The 19,952-nt window shown below is 43.5% G+C and overlaps 1 protein-coding gene across 1 annotated transcript in view; it reads left to right on the top strand.

Moving 5' to 3' along the window:
• Window positions 1–19,614, top strand: part of LOC120977856 (transmembrane 9 superfamily member 2-like) — a 67,252-nt gene extending 47,638 nt beyond the window's left edge. The window contains exons 13-17 of the mRNA XM_040406003.1: window positions 403–562; window positions 4,499–4,650; window positions 7,928–8,039; window positions 11,990–12,161; window positions 18,829–19,614. Of these exons, the coding sequence (XP_040261937.1) occupies window positions 403–562; window positions 4,499–4,650; window positions 7,928–8,039; window positions 11,990–12,161; window positions 18,829–18,896 (664 nt within the window). The 3' untranslated portion in view covers window positions 18,897–19,614. The remainder of the gene's footprint in view (window positions 1–402; window positions 563–4,498; window positions 4,651–7,927; window positions 8,040–11,989; window positions 12,162–18,828) is intronic.
• Window positions 19,615–19,952: the final 338 nt, after the last annotated feature.

Genomic DNA, 19,952 nt, shown 5'->3' with positions numbered 1-19,952 from the left:
AAAGACGTGCAGCACTGAGGATCCAGCTCTGATTGTACGAGGAGAACCCACAGCCAGCCAGTCATTTCTGGTGCCGTAGCTGGGAAAAGGTAGTATTACATGGCAGCCTTTCAGATAAATGACCATCCATATAATACATAGGTGGTGAGTCCGCCAAAGCTGCTCCTGTAGATTCACTCTCTGTTCTGGTTCATTGAAGGGGTGAGGGGAGTCCTGAGAAAGGGAATTATGGACATCAGAGTCAGTTTCCTAACAGTACCCATGGACTGTGGTTGCCATGAGGATCTAATCCTTTTAATGTGTATCTGCTATAGTGATATTGCATTAATAGATCGCACTGAATGCTGTGAAGGGATGAATGGTTAAAGTCAATTCTTTCTTTTTTTTTTCCTTTTTTTACAGAATAATTTTTTCTGATTTCTTCATCATGAATGTCATTTTGTGGGCAAAAGGCTCTTCAGCTGCTATTCCATTTGGGACACTGGTGGCTATCCTGGCTATGTGGTTTGGTATCTCTGTCCCACTAACATTCCTGGGAGCATATTTTGGATTCAAAGAGAGAGTAAGTTTACAGTCTGTTATAGGTCTGCATGGTGAAACAAACCAGAAAGCGGCTCATTTTCCATGTGATTGAATCTTGTGCAAGTGCTTGGTGATGATTCCCAATTAGGACAAAGGTTAATTTGTACCGTCTTAATGCCATTCTTTCAAGGACAAACTACTATTACATTTATTTCTTCTAAGCAGTATAACTGGCTTGGGGCTTTTTCCTTATATTTTCCTGCCTACTAAGAAGGCAAAGTGACAGTGCGTTAGAAGAGAGAACCTTGCCTCCCCCGCTGCACAACTTTAAAGGGGTTGCACAGGATTGGAAAAGCATGGCTACTTTCTTTCTGAAACTGCGCCACATCTGCCAATGGGTTGTTACTGGCATTGTAGCTCCGCTCCTGGGACTGAACTGCAGTATTACACACAACCTTCCACGGCGTGTCAGTGGATCTCAATTAAAACGTACTTTTTTTATACCAGTTAAACAATATAGCTGTGTTCAGATTTCCGCAAGTATTGCCTGTACACCACTGTCCTCTATGTGGTTAGGCCATAGACTTTTTTGTGTTTATCTCCATAGACAGATGTTGTCCTGAAGTCAATGGTGTCTGAGAATAAACACCTGAGACTTGTGTGACTGAGATGAAAAATGAATCTCCCCAAATGAAATATGGCGTAGGTTCTACAACGGGCAAGATTTCGAGAGTATTAGGGCTCATGCACATGAAAGTATTTTCATTCCGTGTCCGTTCCGTTTTTTTGTTTGTTTTTTTGCGGACCGTATACAGAACCATTAATTTTAATGGGTATGCAAAAAAAAAAACGAAGTTACTTTGTGTGCATTTTGTTTCCATATGTCCGTATTTCCGTTCCGCAAAAAAAATTGAACATATCCTATTATTGTCTGCATTACGGACAAGGATAGAACTGTTCTATTAGGGGCCAGCTGTTCCGTTCCGCAAAACATGGAAAGCACACGGACGTCGTCCGTATTTTTTTGCAGACCGCAAAATACGGTTGTGTGCATGAGGCCTTATCAACAGGATACAGAAAACTTACTGTTTTTCCTCTACAGCTTTCACTTCCAGTGTATCTGCATCTGCAGACTGTTGCTTTCTCCTTCTCATTGAATCCGCCAGAGCAGCTCTGATGGCTTGATCTGTAGCCCTTATCTCTGAACTCCTAACAGCTCATAAGCAGTCGTTTAAGCTAAATTCTTAGCAAACTGATAAGCATTTATCTATCAGTGTTTGTGAGCCGTTAGGAAAGTACAGATAAGAACTACAGATCCCGCTGTTGTAGCAGCTCAGTGAGGGGTTCACTGTCGAGCAGGCAGCAACAGCCTGCAGCTCCACTGAAGGTGAAAGCTGTAGAGGAAAAACTGTTGACATTTTTCAGATCTTTTAAAATAATAATAATTTTGGCCCCAAACTAGTAGAAAGTACAATTATAAATATAAAAAATGCCACAAAGGACCCCAAGCCCTTAGTCTGCCCTGGTAGGACATTGAGTATTCACCCTGACGAGCGACTCGACACAGTTTCCTTTTTTGACATTTCGGACCTATGTCAGGGTGAAGGAGGTAGCTTTGTCTTTCTAATCTTGTACAACCTTTTTAAAGATCGCAACTGGTTGCCTGCAGTAGCAGGTGTCTGTATTAACCCCCATATGAGCCCTGTACCATGTATCATCTATATTAAGTGCATATAACTATACTTGGGGACATATCTTTGCACGATTAAGTAAACAACTAGGGGCAGATTAATGGTTATCTAAAATGGTAAGTGCTGATCTAATATGTGGGGTCACCTATTGTGCCCTTCATTTCCTGAAATAACTTTTCCCAGATATTCAAAAGCTCTTAGAGTTTTGAGTGGAATATTTCTCCTTTTAGAACAGGGAAATTTGGTGGAAGTTTAAGTTTCCCGTTCTTTCCCTGTCAGATCACGGAGGTGTCTTCTCCATACATAACTGCAAAAGAAGGGGATCAGTCGGCACATCCCAATGCGCAGGTGCACGCTGCCATGGCTAGAAACGCGAAGAAAAAAATGCACCAGCACTCTGCAAACCAAATAAATTGCAATAATGCCATAGTTTATAGAAAACATTTTGGTGCTAATGCTACGCTTAATTTGTAAATTTGAGATTATTGGCAAATACATTTTGTACAAAATTATTTGGACCCGTCTGCCAAACGGGAACCTAACACTTAATACTACTTATGTGCCATAATGACCACAATAAAATTCAGGGAGTGCAGGTTCCACATGCATGCTGGGTCCACTCTGCTTTTTACCATTTTTGGTGCCATAATGGCCTCCATTAAATCCAGGGAATGCAGGTACCAACATGCATCATGAGCCCACCTCTATACCTCTCCTGGTGCCAGGCGGCTTCCAATGAATGCAATGAGAGCAGGCTACAGCTTTATACTTACACTGATTGAAATCAGCCTATGGGGCAGAAAGGCTGGTCAGGGGTGCAAGAGTTAATGGAGTCAGCCACACCTCCAGTACAAACTGCAAAAAAAGGGGGTCAGTCAGCACATCCCAATGCGCAGGTGCACATAGCCTGCCCTCATTGCATTGATTGGAAGCTGTCAGGCACCAGGAGAGGTATAGAGTGGGCTCAGGATGCATGTTGGTACTTGGATTTAATGGAGGCCGTTATGGCCCCAAAAATGGTAAAAAGCAGAGTGGACCCAGCATGCATGTGGAACCTGCACTCCCTGAATTTTATGGTGGACGTTATGGCACATAACGGGTAATATTTAGTGTTAGGTTTCCATCTTACAGAGATTGCCTTGACGTTTGGCAGACGGGGCCAAATAATTTTGTGCAAAATCTATTCGCCAAGAATCTAAAATTTACAAGATGAGCGTTATTTTCACTAACTATGGCATTATTGTACTTTATTTGGTTTGCAGAATGCTGTTGCATTGTGTGTGTGTGTGTGTGTGTGTGTGTGTGTGTTTTTTCTTCTTCTCCATAGACAGATTAATGGTGATGATGATTTTCCGCCAGTATTCTGCTGATGAGATCTCAGTGCATTTGCAGGTCATTTAATTTACACGTCTTTTCCTTCTCTCTTCATTTTTATACCCTTCATAAAAAGATATATAAATACATAGGACGTTTGTACATCTTAAAGCAAGACTTCTACATACGTTTTCTACACTGGCAGCTACAGTTCTATCCGTTCACTCTTGGCGATGAGCTTTATGTATTTTGTCTCTGGAGAGGATCTGACAAGTAACTGTAGCTTTATCATATCTGTAAAGAATAAATCAAGGCAACTTGTCCTACTGTAGATTTCTTGAAAACAGTAAGTCCAGTTGCCTTGATTTATTCTTTACAGATATACCATGACCTGGATAAATGAGAACCTTCACAGACATGTAGCTTTATCAGAACTGGAGTTACTGTAGTTTTACCCAAACTTGTTAGGAAAATGCTACAACTCTGTTAAAGGGGTTCCCTGGGAGTACAATGGTGATCACCTGTCCTCGGGATAGGCCATCAGTATCTAATTGAGTGTCTGGCTTCAGGTGTCCCTGCCGATCAGCTTTGAAGGGGCTGCAGCGCTCAGAGGAGTGCCGCGGCCTCCTCACAGCATACCATGCTTGGCACTGTACATTGTATAGTACATTGCTGAGCAGCACGTAGGCCATGTAGTGAATTAACATGACGTCACTGGCCTATGAGCGCGGTGGCCTCTTCAAACAGCTGATCAGTGGCAATGCTGGGAGTTGGACACCCACTGATCAGATACTGACAATCTATCCTGAGGAAATGGATATATATATATATATATGCCATATGCCATTATGTTATGACCCTTGTGACCAATCTGTATGATCGCAGTTATTTTCGCGTACTGAGACCATGTTTAGACAGAGTTATAACAGCTTTATAGTATAAAAGCCTGATTTTCATACTTGTCTTTATAGGCAATTGAACATCCCGTTCGCACAAATCAGATTCCTCGTCAGGTTCCCACACAGTCCTTTTTTACCAAACCGTTCCCAGGTATTATCATGGGAGGCATTTTACCTTTCGGATGCATTTTCATTCAGCTGTTTTTCATTCTGAACAGCATTTGGTAAGTGTCTGCTCTCTGCTCTCTGTATTTTCACTTGAATTGAAAGAGCAAATTCAGTCGGCATCTTTTGTTATATATTTTTTTATTTATTATTATAAGATTTTTGAACATCTGAAAATCTGTGGAAAATGTTTTCCATGGATATTGGCAGAAGTGAATATAGCTGTTGCTGCCAATCATTTACAGGGGTAAACCCATCTTGTAGAGTGATTCCATATCGTTGCTGGTTGTGCAGGGAACTGCATAGCTCCACTTAACTAAATGGGACAGTTCTGCAAGTTGTTGTAGGAAAAAACAAACGTCAAGGGGGCACCACTGAATTAGACCTTTAGCCCCTTCAATCTCATTATCGATGGGGCTCAGAGCTCCACTGATCATAAACTAATGGCATATACATAATATATACACTCACGCAAAAATAAGACATCCTAGATCTGAATTAATTAAATATTCTTCTGAAATACTTTGGTCTTTACATAGTTGAATGTGCTGACAACTAAATCACACAAAAAAAAAATGGAAATCAAATTTTTTAACCCATGGAGGTCTGGATTTGGAGTCACCCTCAAAATTAAAGTGGAAAAACACACTACAGGCTGATCCAACGTTGATGTAATGTCCTTAAAACAAGTCAAAATGAGGCTCAGTAGTGTGTGTGGCCTCCACGTGCCTGTATGACCTCCCTACAACGCCTGTGCATGCTCCTGATGAGGTGGCGGACGGTCTCCTGAGGGATCTCCTCCCAGACCTGGACTAAAGCATCTGCCAACTCCTGGACAGTCTGTGGTGCAACGTGACGTTGGTGGATAGAGCGAGACATGATGTCCCAGATGTGCTCAATTGGATTCAGGTCTGGGGAACGGGCGGGCCAGTCCATAGCATCAATGCCTTCGTCTTGCAGGAACTGCTGACACACTCCAGCCACATGAGGTCTAGCATTGTCTTGCATTAGGAGGAACCCAGGGCCAACCGCACCAGCATATGGTCTCACAAGGGGTCTGAGGATCTCATCTCGGTACCTAATGGCAGTCAGGCTACCTCTGGCGAGCACATGGAGGGCTGTGCGGCCCTCCAAAGAAATGCCACCCCACACCATTACTGACCCAAATTGCCAAACCGGTCATGTTGGAGGATGTTGCAGGCAGCAGAACGTTCTCCACGGCGTCTCCAGACTCTGTCACGCCTGTCACATGTGCTCAGTGTGAACCTGCTTTCATCTGTGAAGAGCACAGGGCGCCAGTGGCGAATTTGCCAATCTTGGTGTTTTCTGGCAAATGCCAAACGTCCTGTACGGTGTTGGGCTGTAAGCACAACCCCCACCTGTGGACGTCGGGCCCTCATATCACCCTCATGGAGTCTGTTTCTGACCGTTTGAGCAGACACATGCACATTTGTGGCCTGCTGGAGGTCATTTTGCAGGGCTCTGGCAGTGCTCCTCCTGTTCCTCCTTGCACAAAGCCGGAGGTAGCGGTCCTGCTGCTGGGTTGTTGCCCTCCTACGGCCTCCTCCACGTCTCCTGATGTACTGGCCTGTCTCCTGGTAGCGCCCCCATGCTCTGGACACTACGCTGACAGACACAGCAAACCTTCTTGCCACAGCTCGCATTTATGTGCCATCCTGGATAAGCTGCACTACCTGAGCCACTTGTGTGGGTTGTAGACTCCGTCTCATGCTACCACTAGAGTGAAAGCACCGGCAGCATTCAAAAGTGACCAAAACATCAGCCAGGAAGCATAGGAACTGAGAAGTGGTCAGGTCACCACCTGCAGAACCACTCCTTTATTGGGGGTTTCTTGCTAATTGCCTATAATCTCCACCTGTTGTCTATCCCATTTGCACAACAGCATGTGAAATTGATTGTCACTCAGTGTTGCTTCCTAAGTGGACAGTTTGATTTCACAGAAGTGTGATTGACTTGGAGTTACATTGTGTTGTTTAAGTGTTCCCTTTATTTTTTTGAGCAGTGTATATATCATCACTGGGATTACCCTGTTAATTGAAATATGTGAATACTTTATGAATAATGAATGGTAGATGTGATGACAAAGTTTATTACCCAGCGAGTGATTCTATTATTTTGGATAACCGCAAATTAGAATGTGACAAGTAATGCTCTTTATCCCTGATATAGCCAATGTTGTTTCCCACTCTGTTGATAGCAGGGACTACAGCTGCATCTTATATAATCTACACCCATAAATCTCACCTCTGCCCTGGGGGTTTTAGCAAAAAGAACAATAAAGAGCTGGATGCTACTGCAGAATGCTGGAATCCATACTGGGAACCAGATGGACCTGACATTAGGCGGTGTTGGTGCTCGGCCTATGCCTTATCCTTCGATTCCATTTTTCTGTTCCTTTACCACAATAGAAAAACATAAATTCACCGCAGATGTGAATCTTGCCTAAGCCCAACTATAGGACTTGTGTGCTGCGTGGCCGCATAACTGCACAATATAGCCACCTATCTACAGTAAACAGCCATTCATGCATATCTGATCTTTAATATAGTATTTGTGTTACAGCATAACTGTGAAAATACTAGGATCAGTCATCGTTCTGCCTCGCATTCCCTCATCCACACAGTTAGGCACAGCAGGATCAGATTGAGCTCTCATGCAGCCCGTTTGAATTCTAGTGAATTATTGTTTTTCTCCAGCTATTTAGTGCCGACTAGTTAAATCGAGGTATGAAATGCATCTGTATGAAATGCAGCTGTAATCCTCTAAGGCAGCGCTTCTTAGGCTTCTTTCAAACCTCCACTAAAATCTTCCGATAGAATGTTCCAGTTGTGGAACAACCTGCTGGAGTTCATAGTATCTGGCCTCGATGGATACTACCTTTCCCCGACGGAGCCCATTGACTATAATGGAATCCAGCCTATTTGCAGCATTAGTGCCAGGATTCGGAGGGCCAAAAAACGGTGCTTGCAGCTGTTTTTTTTTTTTTTTTTTTTTTGGTCCAGCTAAACCCCAGCACTAATGATAGAAACAGGCTGGGTCCCTTCATAGTCAATGGGCTCCAGCCAGAAACGATGAACTCCGGCAGTCTGTTTCTCTGCCGTAGGGGCCTGCTGGAAGATTTTAACGCTAGTGTGAAACTAGCCTTAAAGTAAAAGTGTCACGTATCATTTGCTGTATTTCATAGTACAATATTCAGCATAGCTCCATTATATAGATCTGTGTGCCTCCCATCATGTTAGGAATGTGCGCCTCGTGCATTGTTCTGTGTTAGATGTACTTATGTGTGTTTTTCACAGTGTGTATTTTGTTTTGTAGGTCTCATCAAATGTACTATATGTTCGGTTTCCTGTTTCTGGTTTTCATTATACTCCTGATAACTTGTTCAGAGGCTACCATCTTGCTTTGTTACTTCCATCTATGCGCAGAGGTACTGATGCCACTTTCAACTGTGGTAATTTTTTATTCGTAATGTGGACCAAAGCCAAATTTAGCCTTACGCGTTATGTCCCAGGGATGATGGGTCCATCACTTTCATACCTGGACTCCATTAGTTGCACACATCTAAATATACTGAGTTTTAACTAAGCCATTATTTTGGGGTTTCATATTTTCCTTATAACTTTTTCAGAATTTTATATTTCCACAGAATGTTGACTTTTTTTAATTTTAACTTCCTATTTAAAAATATTTTGTTAGATTTTGTCCACATCTGTGTTTAGGCATTCAGGTACACCGCCAGGTCCCTATTTACTATAATGGGAACTGTCAGATTTCCAGAATGAATTCCAGCTCTATGCTGGAAAAAAACGCCACTGCTCTTTTGCCAGAACAGAGTACCAGAATGCCCTAACGCAGATGACGTAGCCTTACAGGGTTATTCGCCTTCTTATATGGCCCCCTAGAGCTTTTGCTCATCCCTATTTGCCACATCTGTCTTCCGTGGTTTTCCTCACTGGTCAAGAAGATTTGGATATCACTTTGCCAGCTCGTTAGCTTTTTCGAATAGCAAAGAAGCCACCAATGCCTGCACTAGCAGTTAACACTCCACCAAGGATGTTGTAAGGCTCTGTGTACATAGTACTCGAAGCATCCAGCAGAGGTGTACACTTTCAGTGGAAGGCTCTAACATATGCGGCAGTATAGGCATAGAACACACTTTTGGACTCCATCAGGTGAATAGGGGCCTACAGATACATTTAAAAGGGTTCTCTGCTTTTCCTATATTGATGACTTATCCTCTGGCTAGGCTGCATTAAAGTCTGACATTCACTGATGGATCTTCAGCATGTGTGTATTTATTGAAGGGAAGGGATGCAAATGAGCTCTTAACAAGCTCTGCCTCTATTGCCACCAGATGTAAGGCAGCTATCCTATAAGTCAATGTTCAGCTCTTAAAATAAGCCTTGAGACATGACTTGGATATTAAATAAGCCAGCACCTCATCTGCACGTAGCTGTTTCGGGGTGTTTGCCCCTCATCAGTGCAGAGCAGAGAGTACTGGCTTAACTAGGTGAGAGGCCTGTGTCTGGGTCAGGGAGGAACTAACTCTCCTTAGGGAGAGAGCAGCCTAATCAGTGTGAGGAGACTTATAGGCCATACATGCTCCTCTGGAATTCTGGGAGGGAAAGGAGGCAAATGAGCTCTTAACAAGTTCTGCCTCTGGCATTAGAGGCAGAGCTTGTTAGGTGCTCATTTGCATCCCTTCCCTCCCAGAATTCCAGAGGAGCATGTATGGCCTATAAGTCTCCTCACACTGATTAGGCTGCTCTCTCCCTAAGGAGAGTTAGTTCCTCCTGACCTGTATTTGAGACATTGTAATATTCATGTGACGCGTTTCAGTTCAAGCATGAGCCTTCCTCAAAGAGCATGTTTGTTTGAGGAAGGCTCATGCTTGAGCCGAAATGCGTCACATGAATTTTTTATTGTGGCAATACACATGCTGAAAATCCATCAGTGAATGCCGGTCTTTACTGCAGCCGTTACAAGGGACGCCTCCCGTAGACGCGAGCACCACGCCACTATACCAATGTGCCGACTGATTTCTACAGAAGCTATCCTCAGGATAGGTCATTAGTAGTGTTGAGCAAAGCAAGCTTTGGATGCTTCATCCAAAAGTCACTTCACTCAAAACTTCGGAATAATACTGTACGGAGATTCATCTTTAAAACTTGAAACCGAACTCTGCTTCGGTTCCGAGGTACTAGTCTCCATACAGTACCAATCTCCGTACAGTATTATTCCAAAGTTTTGAACAAGGCGACTTCGGATGAAGCATCCGAAGCTTGCTTTGCTCAACACTACAACATTAGTCATCAATATCAGATCGGCAAGTAAATTTGACGCATCCATACCATTGAAGTGAATGGGATAGAGGAGCTGTATACTGCTCACCCCTGCAATGTCGACGATGAACAGGTAAACAGTGAAGAGAACACAGCACTTGTACAAGCGCTTAGTTCTCTTCATACAGATGATTGTCTGGGGTGCCGGCATTCGGGCCCCCGCTAATCTGATGTTGATGACCTATCATAAGGATTATTCATCAATAGCGGAAAAGTGGAGAACCCCTTTAAAGGGTTTCTGTCATGAGAAATAACGTTATGTAACTGACATTAGCGATGTGCTAATGTCAGCAGTACATAACAGTATGCTTTGTAACTCCCTGCCTGCCGCCGTTCTCTTAAAATAGACTTTTAAAATATGCTTCAGCACCTAGAGGCTCCGTCTACACACCCTTTGGCACGCCCAGGTCCAGTTGATTGACTTTTGAGTTTTCCTCAGTGTCCCATAAATCCTGCGCTTGCGCCGTCCCTTTTAGTATTCGGCACAGTGAGGAAGCCGGCAGCAGGAGCGCGTCCTTCACTCACTGCGCCTGCACCGAATACTAAACGGGACGGCCAGTGTCGGACTGGGGTACCTAGGGCCCACCAGTAAAAATGTTTTTGGGGTCCCACCGTACGGATACATTCGAATATAATTAATAATTTAACAAGTTTTTTTTAATATGAACATAGGCTGGTTGAGGTGCTGTACATTGAATATATGTATATAGTGCAGTAAGTCTGCTGTGTTATGTGCCACTTGTGCAGGGGATGGTAGACTAGGGGCCCACCTTGCTCAGGGGCCCACCGGGGGATTCCCCTGTACCCCTGTGGGCCAGTCCGAGCCTGGGGAACGGCGCAGGCACGGGATTTACGGGACACTGAGGAACTCTAAAGTCAATCAACTGGATCTGGGCATGCCAAAGGGTGCGTAGACCGAGCCTGTAGGTGCCGAAGCAACACCCTAATAGCACCTAGAGGCTCATTAGCATATTTTAAAAGTCTTTATTTTGGAGAACGGCGGCAGGCAGGGAGTTATTAAGCATACTGTTTTATGTAGAGCACATACGGTGGATGTGCTGTAAAGGGCTGAGTTTTAGCACCAAGAAGCACTGACAGAAGACACATGTTAAATAACTTAAGGTTACTTTCACACTTGCGTTAAACTTTTCCGGTATTGAGTTCCGTCCTAGGGGCTCAATACTGGAAAAAACTGATCAGTTTTATCCTAATGCATTCTTAATTCAGTCACTGTACAGGTGCCTGAGCTAGACAGACTGTACATGCATGTGGTAGAGATCACATAAGGGGGATGCGCTGTAACAGACTTGCAGGGTAACCCCTTAAACATCCCACCATAGCAGTGTGGGTAATATAGTAAAGAGGAGGTAGAGAGCCCATATACCGTATTACAGACCACTGTGACGTTATTTTGATCTGTTATCCAATAATATTTATATAGCTTTATTATTAATCCGTTTAGCCAATTGCTTTTGTTGTAAATGTAGGTTAGTTTCTTATGTGTTTTTATTTATATGATGGATGTTTTTTTATTTCTGTTATCCTTGGATGGCTATTTGCATCACAGAAACAGCTCCTGGGGTTTTCTGGCTGACTGAGTGATCTAGTTACAAGTCCAGATTTATGTTCTTAATTTACTGAACACTTACACGGACACCATCTGTGAGGCCACAACACCTTGTGTTGTCTGCATTTTCTGCAGCCACACTGAAATGAATCTGTCCACATCTGATCCACAAAAAATGCAGATCGGATGCTGCCCAAAATATGGTCATGTGCATGAGGCCTTATGTGGTGATGTTTTTCTAGGATAAGAATATACTGTTCTCATTACTGGAATGTTTTCTCTTTTTTTTTTTTTTTTTTTTTTTTGTAAATGTATGAGGTTTCAGTTCCTGACCTTTCTTATTGATTTGTAATATTAAACAGTACACCTGGAATAGGCAGATTATTATTTTTATTTTTTTAACAAACATGTGAAAGGACACAACAGAAAATTGTCTCTGGAACTCCTGTTTTTTTCCATTTCTTGCAGGATTATCATTGGTGGTGGCGGTCCTTCCTAACGAGCGGATTCACTGCTGTTTACCTCTTCATCTATGCCGTTCATTATTTCTTCTCTAAGCTTCAAATCACAGGAGCTGCCAGCACCATTTTGTACTTTGGGTACACAATGATCATGGTTTTAATTTTTTTCCTGTTTACGGGTAAGTAGCAATTATATGGAAAATTCCCAGGATTATTTGTCTAATTTCACTTTTCCGGTTCATAAAATATGTGCAAAGGACATTCAGTGTTATCCTCAGGTGCTCTATATGTCTCTGTTTATCTGGGGTTTGTACTGGTAGACACGACTGTCACTGGGTAGTTAATTTTACAGAGGGATCTAGTAATTGGTAGGCAGCAGTTTCGAGAGGGTGCAAACTACTTGTCTACGCCCGGGGGTTGGGCGATATCAAAAATCGTCCCATGATAACTATGTTAAGAAATTAATCGCGATAACGATATATATCGCGATAAATACCCATTTAGAATAAAAAAAACACTTGGGGCCACAAGGAGACGTTATACTGTATGGGGGCAGCCGCAAGGAGACGTTATACTGTATGGGGGCAGCCGCAAGGAGACGTTATACTGTATGGGGGCAGCCGCAAGGAGACATTATACTGTATGGGGGCAGCCGCAAGGAGACATTATACTGTATGGGGGCAGCCGCAAGGAGACGTTATATACTATATGGGGCAGCCACAAGGAGACGTTATATACTATATGGGGCAGCCACAAGGAGACGTTGTATACTATATGGGCTGGCAGCCACAAGGAGACGTTATATACTATATGGGCTGGCAGCCACAAGGAGACGTTATATACTATATGGGCTGGCAGCCACAAGGAGACGTTATATACTATATGGGCTGGCAGCCACAAGGAGACGTTATATACTATATGGGCTGGCAGCCACAAGGAGACGTTATATACTATATGGGCTGGCAGCCACAAGGAGACGTTATATACTATATGGGCTGGCAGCCACAAGGAGACGTTATATACTATATGGGCTGGCAGCCACAAGGAGACGTTATATACTATATGGGCTGGCAGCCACAAGGAGACGTTATATACTATATGGGCTGGCAGCCACAAGGAGACGTTATATACTATATGGGCTGGCAGCCACAAGGAGACGTTATATACTATATGGGCTGGCAGCCACAAGGAGACGTTATATACTATATGGGCTGGCAGCCACAAGGAGACGTTATATACTATATGGGCTGGCAGCCACAAGGAGACGTTATATACTATATGGGCTGGCAGCCACAAGGAGACGTTATATACTATATGGGCTGGCAGCCACAAGGAGACGTTATATACTATATGGGCTGGCAGCCACAAGGAGACGTTATATACTATATGGGCTGGCAGCCACAAGGAGACGTTATATACTATATGGGCTGGCAGCCACAAGGAGACGTTATATACTATATGGGCTGGCAGCCACAAGGAGACGTTATATACTATATGGGCTGGCAGCCACAAGGAGACGTTATATACTATATGGGCTGGCAGCCACAAGGAGACGTTATATACTATATGGGCTGGCAGCCACAAGGAGACGTTATATACTATATGGGCTGGCAGCCACAAGGAGACATTCTAGTGTATGGGACAAGAATTTGTAACCCCTCCGCCATCAGTATAATGTCTTGTGGCCCCCATACAGTATTGTCTTCTTGTGGCTCCTGTATGGGGGCAACAGGGAGACATTATAGTTTATCAAGTGCCATCACCATGTACAGTGCAGCTTGCAGACAGGGCCGCAGAAGACATAGACAGTACAACCTTTATTTCTGACACCTGGGCCGTTAAGGTCTCTCACTCCTCTTCCCCCACCTTCGCTTGGACACGGACTGCTGACTGACTTTGCGCGCCTCACTCCTGTGCTCGGCGGAGACTTGAATATGGGAGAGAGGAGGAGCCGGGGGCGGCTGCTGTAGGAAGTAATATGTACGGTACGCATATGCACGATGCAGGGGCGGGCTGACACAGATTTAGGAGCGGTCAGCACGCAAATGACCGCTCCTATGACGTCACCAAATACCGCGGTATCGCTTTTTCTTAATACCGCTGTATGTCGTTGACACCGGTTTACCGCTAAACCCTACCCTGCACTGATCATTGAGTTTTCTGTGGAGGGCATTAGTAGCGATGCTGGCCACCACATTGAATACAAAGATTACTGTACCCTTCTATAGAGACAGACAGCCGTGCAAGGGAAATATCCCTTTAAATAACATGATTCCTGATTCTTAATCTGCGGGCTGTAGAATTACATGCTCTGCCTGCATGTCATGCTTCTGATCGATTACATGATAACATCAGTGTTCGTTTGTGGTTTTCTCATGTTTTTAAAGCGGTACATTCCTTAATTAAAAAGGGTGCTAGCCCTTCCACAACATTTCCAGGTGCCCAGCATTCTCTTACCCCTTTCACTACTCTCCTGGATGCCGGACTTCTCCCTATTCCTTCCACAGCTCTACTGAATGTCGATCATCTCCCCATACCCCCCTTAGCTCTTCTGGGTGCCTGGCACCTCACCATGCATTCCACAGCTCTCCTGAATGCCGGACATCTCCCCAGTCCTTCCACAGATCTCCTGGATGTCGACCATCTCCTCATGCCCCCCTATAGCTCTCCTGGGTGCCACCTCACCATGCATTCTACAGCTCTCCTGCAAAGAAAAGGGGGTTAGTCAGCACATCCCAATGCGCAGATGCACGCTGCCATGGCTAAAAACATTGAAGAAAAAAAGACAATGCAACAGCACTCTGCATACAAGATAAAGTACAATAATGCCATAGACACAAAAATATTAATAGTGCTAATGCTACGCTTATTTATAAAGTGAGATGCTTGGCAAATGCATTTTGTACAAAACCATCTGAGCCCGTCTGCCGAACGTCAAGGCGATCTCTGTGAGATGGGTCCTAACACTAAATAATACCTGTTATGCGCCATAATGGCCGCGATAAAGTTCAAGTAGTGTTGGATCCACATGCATGCTGGGTGCACTCTTCCTTTTACCATTTTTGGTGCCATAATGGCCTCCATTACTTACAAGGGATGCAGGTACCAACATGCATGCCGAGCCCACTCCATACCTTTCCTTGTGCCAGGCGGCTTCCAATAAATGTAGTGAGAGCAGGCCACAGCTTTATACTGAGACTAATTAGAATCATCCTATGGGGCAGACAGGCTGATCAGGAGTGCCACATCTCCAGTGCTGTAAATCTGCACAGAAAAGGGGATCAGTCAGCACATCCCAATGCGCAGGTGCACGCTGCCATGGCTGAAAACATAGAGAAAAAAAAGAGACTATGCAATAGCACCCTGCAGACCAGATAAAGTACAATAATGCCATAGTCACAAAAAATATTATAGTGCTAATACTATGCTTATTTGAGCCCGTCTGCCGGATATCAAGGCGATCTCTGTAAGACTGGTCCTAACACTAAATACTACCTGTTATGCGCCACGCATTCTACAACTCTCCTGAATGCCGGGCATCTCCCCATTCCTTCCACAGCTCCCCTGAATGCCGGGCATCTCCCCATCCCTTCCACAGCTCTCCTGAATACCGGGCATCTCCCCATTCCTTCCACAGCTCCCCTGAATGCCGGGCATCTCCCCATTACTTCAACAGCTCCCCCAGATGCCGGGCATATCTCCATGCCTTCCACAGCTCTCCCAGATGCCGGGCATATCTCCATCCCTTCCACAGCTCCCCTGAATGCCAGGCATCTCCCCATTCCTTCCACAGCTCTCCTGAATGCCGGGCATCTCCCCATTCCTTCCACAGCTCCCCTGAATGCCAGGCATCTCCCCATTACTTCCACAGCTCCCCTGAATGCCGGGCATCTCCCCATTCCTTCCACAGCTCCCCTGAATGCCGGGCATCTCCCCATTACTTCCACAGCTCCCCTGAATGCCGGGCATCTCCCCATTCCTTCCACAGCTCTCCCAGATGCCGGGAATCTCCCCATTCCTTCCACAGCTCTCCCAGATGCCGGGAATCTCCCCATTCCTTCCACAGCTCTCCCAGATGCCGGGAATCTCCCCATTCCTTCCACAGCTCTCCCAGATGCCGGGAATCTCCCCATTCCTTCCACAGCTCTCCCAGATGCCGGGAATCTCCCCATTCCTTCCACAGCTCTCCTGGGTACAAGGCTTACTGCCACTTATGCAACCCAAGCAAGGAAACCCAAAATGTCTCTCCTAACTATGGGTGACAAATCAATTTAAACGACAAGGTTGTTATGGGTGTTATAAACTGTGAAAGTATACTTTTAAGAATATTTCAGCCACAGTTATCTAAATATAAAATGATTCGTGCAGAGGGAGTTTTTTTTTATGTATTCTTTTGCCTTTTCTGTTTTGCTGGGCGCCTGTCATTGACACCAGTGGGAAGATTTCCTTTTTTCATACCCACCATCATCCACTCTGTTTATACAGCAAGGTGTTTAGCTAAAAGCAAGCCTGCTGGTGAAATAGCTTCAGTTGCTGTGACTACTGGTTCTTATTCGGAAGCACAGTAAATATTTGCATAAAAAGCTAATTTTGCCTCTGTAGCCGTCTGTAAAACAATTGCCGCCCGTCTTCTTCTGGAGCACAAAAAAATGTAAATTAATTAATTCCAATCTGTTCCGAAAATGCAGCGAGGCAGTTGTCTGCACGTGTGTGTTTTCACTTGCCTAATGTATGTTTAGACAGATCCAACCTTAAGCTCTGCTAATTTACTGCTCATTCTGCCAGCGTCTCAAACTGAGTGGGAAACATTTACAGAATTTCCCTTTTTTATTACCGCAAATGTGGGTAGATTACTGCATTTGCAGGTTTTTACTGAAATGCTGCACTTTAAAGGAATTTTCGTTTTCCTTTTGAAGGCTGAGTATATATTGCCGTGCTTGTGACAAGAATGAAAGAATGGCACTTTCAGCTTGAAATTGAAGAAGAAAAAAAAAAGATTTTTGCAGTTTTCGTTGCAAAAAATACAAAAACAGTAAAATTATCAATGTCATTTGGTGTTTTTTGTACTTTTCATTTTAAGATGCCTCTCATTCCATTTTTAAACCAAAATAGTATGTTTAAGATATTACAAAATACAGGCAGTGCAAATAACTCGAAAGCAATGAGAAAAGAGCCAGTTTTTTCTTAGAACTTGGTGTTTTGCCATTCTCCTGTTATTCCTCCTGGAAATGAGTGAATTGACAGCTGAGTGTTATCATTCAATAAGGTGTGTCTCTACCCACTGTAGCACACCCGCGAATGTGTCAAAGGTCATCATCTGCATTGAAATTGTATGTTCTATTTGAATAGATTTCCTTGCCATACACTGGTTTCCTCCCTTGCTGTTTATTGGCTTTCTAGAAGTTGGCCCGAGGATGTATGTGTGAGATAGGGAAATTAGATTGTGCGCCCCATGAGTGGTGACCATCTCTGTACAGCGCTTATAAATATGTTGCCACTATATAAGCTACTGGAAATAATTTCTGCATACAGTTACATGATGAATAACAGAAGAGCAGCATATAGCACAACCACGGTCACTCACAGCTTTTATTGCTTCAATGCTTTTTTTTTTTTTTTTTTTTTTTTTTTTTTTTTTAAATCCTGATTAATATCTTATTTTGTGATCACGCCCCCTCCTACCTGTGTTTCTCCATGGTGACAGATGAGCATTGTGGCCCGATTTACTAATCCTAAATATGGTTGCCCCAGATTTATCACAGGGACAGACACTGTTCTCTGACTTTGTAACTTTCTTTTGCTTGGCTTACTTTGAGATGCATTTATATGCCAGAATTGTGGTGCATATTAGGCCACACCCCTTTCCCACAAAGCCCCACTTCTTCTCAAGGTGGAGGAAAAGTGTGGAAACCGACACTTTTTAGACAGATTTTGGCACAGACACACTAAGAAATCTACTGTACTGTACAGTAATGTACTGTATTTTTCACTTTACCACAGTGGACCATGAGATGCACCAAGGTTTTAGAGGAGGAAAATAAGAAAAAAATAATACTTTTCATCAGATCTCAGACAAGACGGCCCAGTTTTGGTCAGACCTCAGATCAGACCAAAAAGTAAAAATACTTGCCTCTCGTGCTCCGGATGGCACGGCCACTCTGGAGATTCAGCATGCTCTTTTTGCAGAGCTGACATTGCACAGCATCAAGTCACTATGTCCTGATGCTGTACGCAGTCAGAATACAACAGACCACGGTGCAGGCTGAGGACCAGGGAGCGGTGAGTAAAGCCAGCACAAGGGGCACAGTATTCATTGCTCCCTGGTCTTACTGTCTACTAGTGAACGCTTCTATAATTTTTGCTTTTTAAGATGCACTGCTATTTTCCCACATTTTTTGGGGGGGAAATGCGCCTTATCAAGCCAAAAATATGGTAGTCTGTTCCTGTAATAATAATCTTTATATAGCGCCACCATATTCCGCTGTGCTTTACAATTCAGTGAGTGCATGAACAAATCAAAATGGACATTATAGGCGAATATACAAATAAAACACTAGGAGTGAGGGCCCCGCTTGCAAGAACGTACTATCTGTCAGGAAACAGGGCTGATGCGAAACGTAAAATTGTCTGTTTTATCAAGTGGTCCAACTATAATATTGCTTGTTAACATACAGATAGTAGAAGAGGGGCAAATACCTAGAAGTAAGACATTACTGTAGGATCTGACTACACATGGGGTTTGTTTGTAGTCTGTAACCATGGATACATTGTAGCCTTTACAGCTTGCAAAGGTCATTGTTTGTTGCACTGATTGGAATTAAATGTATTCATTTCTCCCCTTTCTAGGCACCATTGGCTTTTTTGCATGCTACTGGTTTGTCAGGAAAATATACAGTGTGGTAAAAGTGGATTAATCAAGACCTGCAGTGAATATGACTCTATAACTAAGAAGATACTACCTTTTTAAAGACTTGGAGCATATTGTGGGATGGCACAATGTAGAGACTTACTTAGACAAGCTCTTTGGGAGACTGTTTACAGCGTTCCGTCATGTGCTCTTCCTCATCAACATTGTATTTTATTTTTTATTTTTTTCCTTTTCATCGCCGTTTGCTGTAAATACACAAGTGTGAGCCGCAGAATGTTGTTGATGGATTCATTCAGCAATGATTGGTGTGTGTGTTTTTCTTTTGGCCATGACCAGTAATAAAAATCATGGCTGACCATGACGTTGTTTGATATCCCACAATGCTTTTAAGGCAGTCTATAATTTTTGCTCCTGTGCCTTCCAGACATTATAATATGTCAGGATTATTTGTACAAAGCATCTTTATGTTCTCCTCATACTGTGAGTTTGGGGATGTTTTTAATTTAATAAGATCTGTTCATTTTATTATTTTATTGTTAACCTATTCTATCAAGTCGCCACTAGCTGCTGAGCATTTCAATGTTTGCCAGAAAGTGTCTCGCCTGTATGTACTAGAAGTGGTGATACTTCCAGGAACCCCTGGTGGAAAGTAAGGTACTGGGACCCCGAGTTTTCTAGGAATGACAAACCAAAACATGTGGCATGTATTTTCCAATCTGTTGCCTATGTCTTATCTTGTGCAATAAAATTACTAAGACCACAAAGCTTTCTAAATTGTTATGAAAGTACAACATGACTCTTGTCTTGGTGATTTGACATGCCAAGTTGTAAATCACCTTTTTGGATGGTGGTCAACCTACCAGATAATACAGACTACTTCAGTGGTTTCCTCCATTTACCTCAAAAACCACCATGAAATGTTACATGGTCAAGCATGATGATGTCATATTAGTTTCCCATGGACTGTCTGGTGTCTCCCTGCCAAAACAGATGCTCATTTTACCCTTTGCAGTGCTTTCATAATTGGTGAAAGTACTTTAGTGGGAGCTGAGCTCCAGTAACCTGGCACAGTCACTACACTATGTGTACTCATCAGATCGGA

This window comes from Bufo bufo, chromosome 8, assembly GCF_905171765.1.
Source record: "Bufo bufo chromosome 8, aBufBuf1.1, whole genome shotgun sequence".
Classification (NCBI taxonomy): Eukaryota; Metazoa; Chordata; class Amphibia; order Anura; family Bufonidae; genus Bufo; species Bufo bufo.
This window is presented reverse-complemented; position numbering and strand designations above follow the sequence as displayed.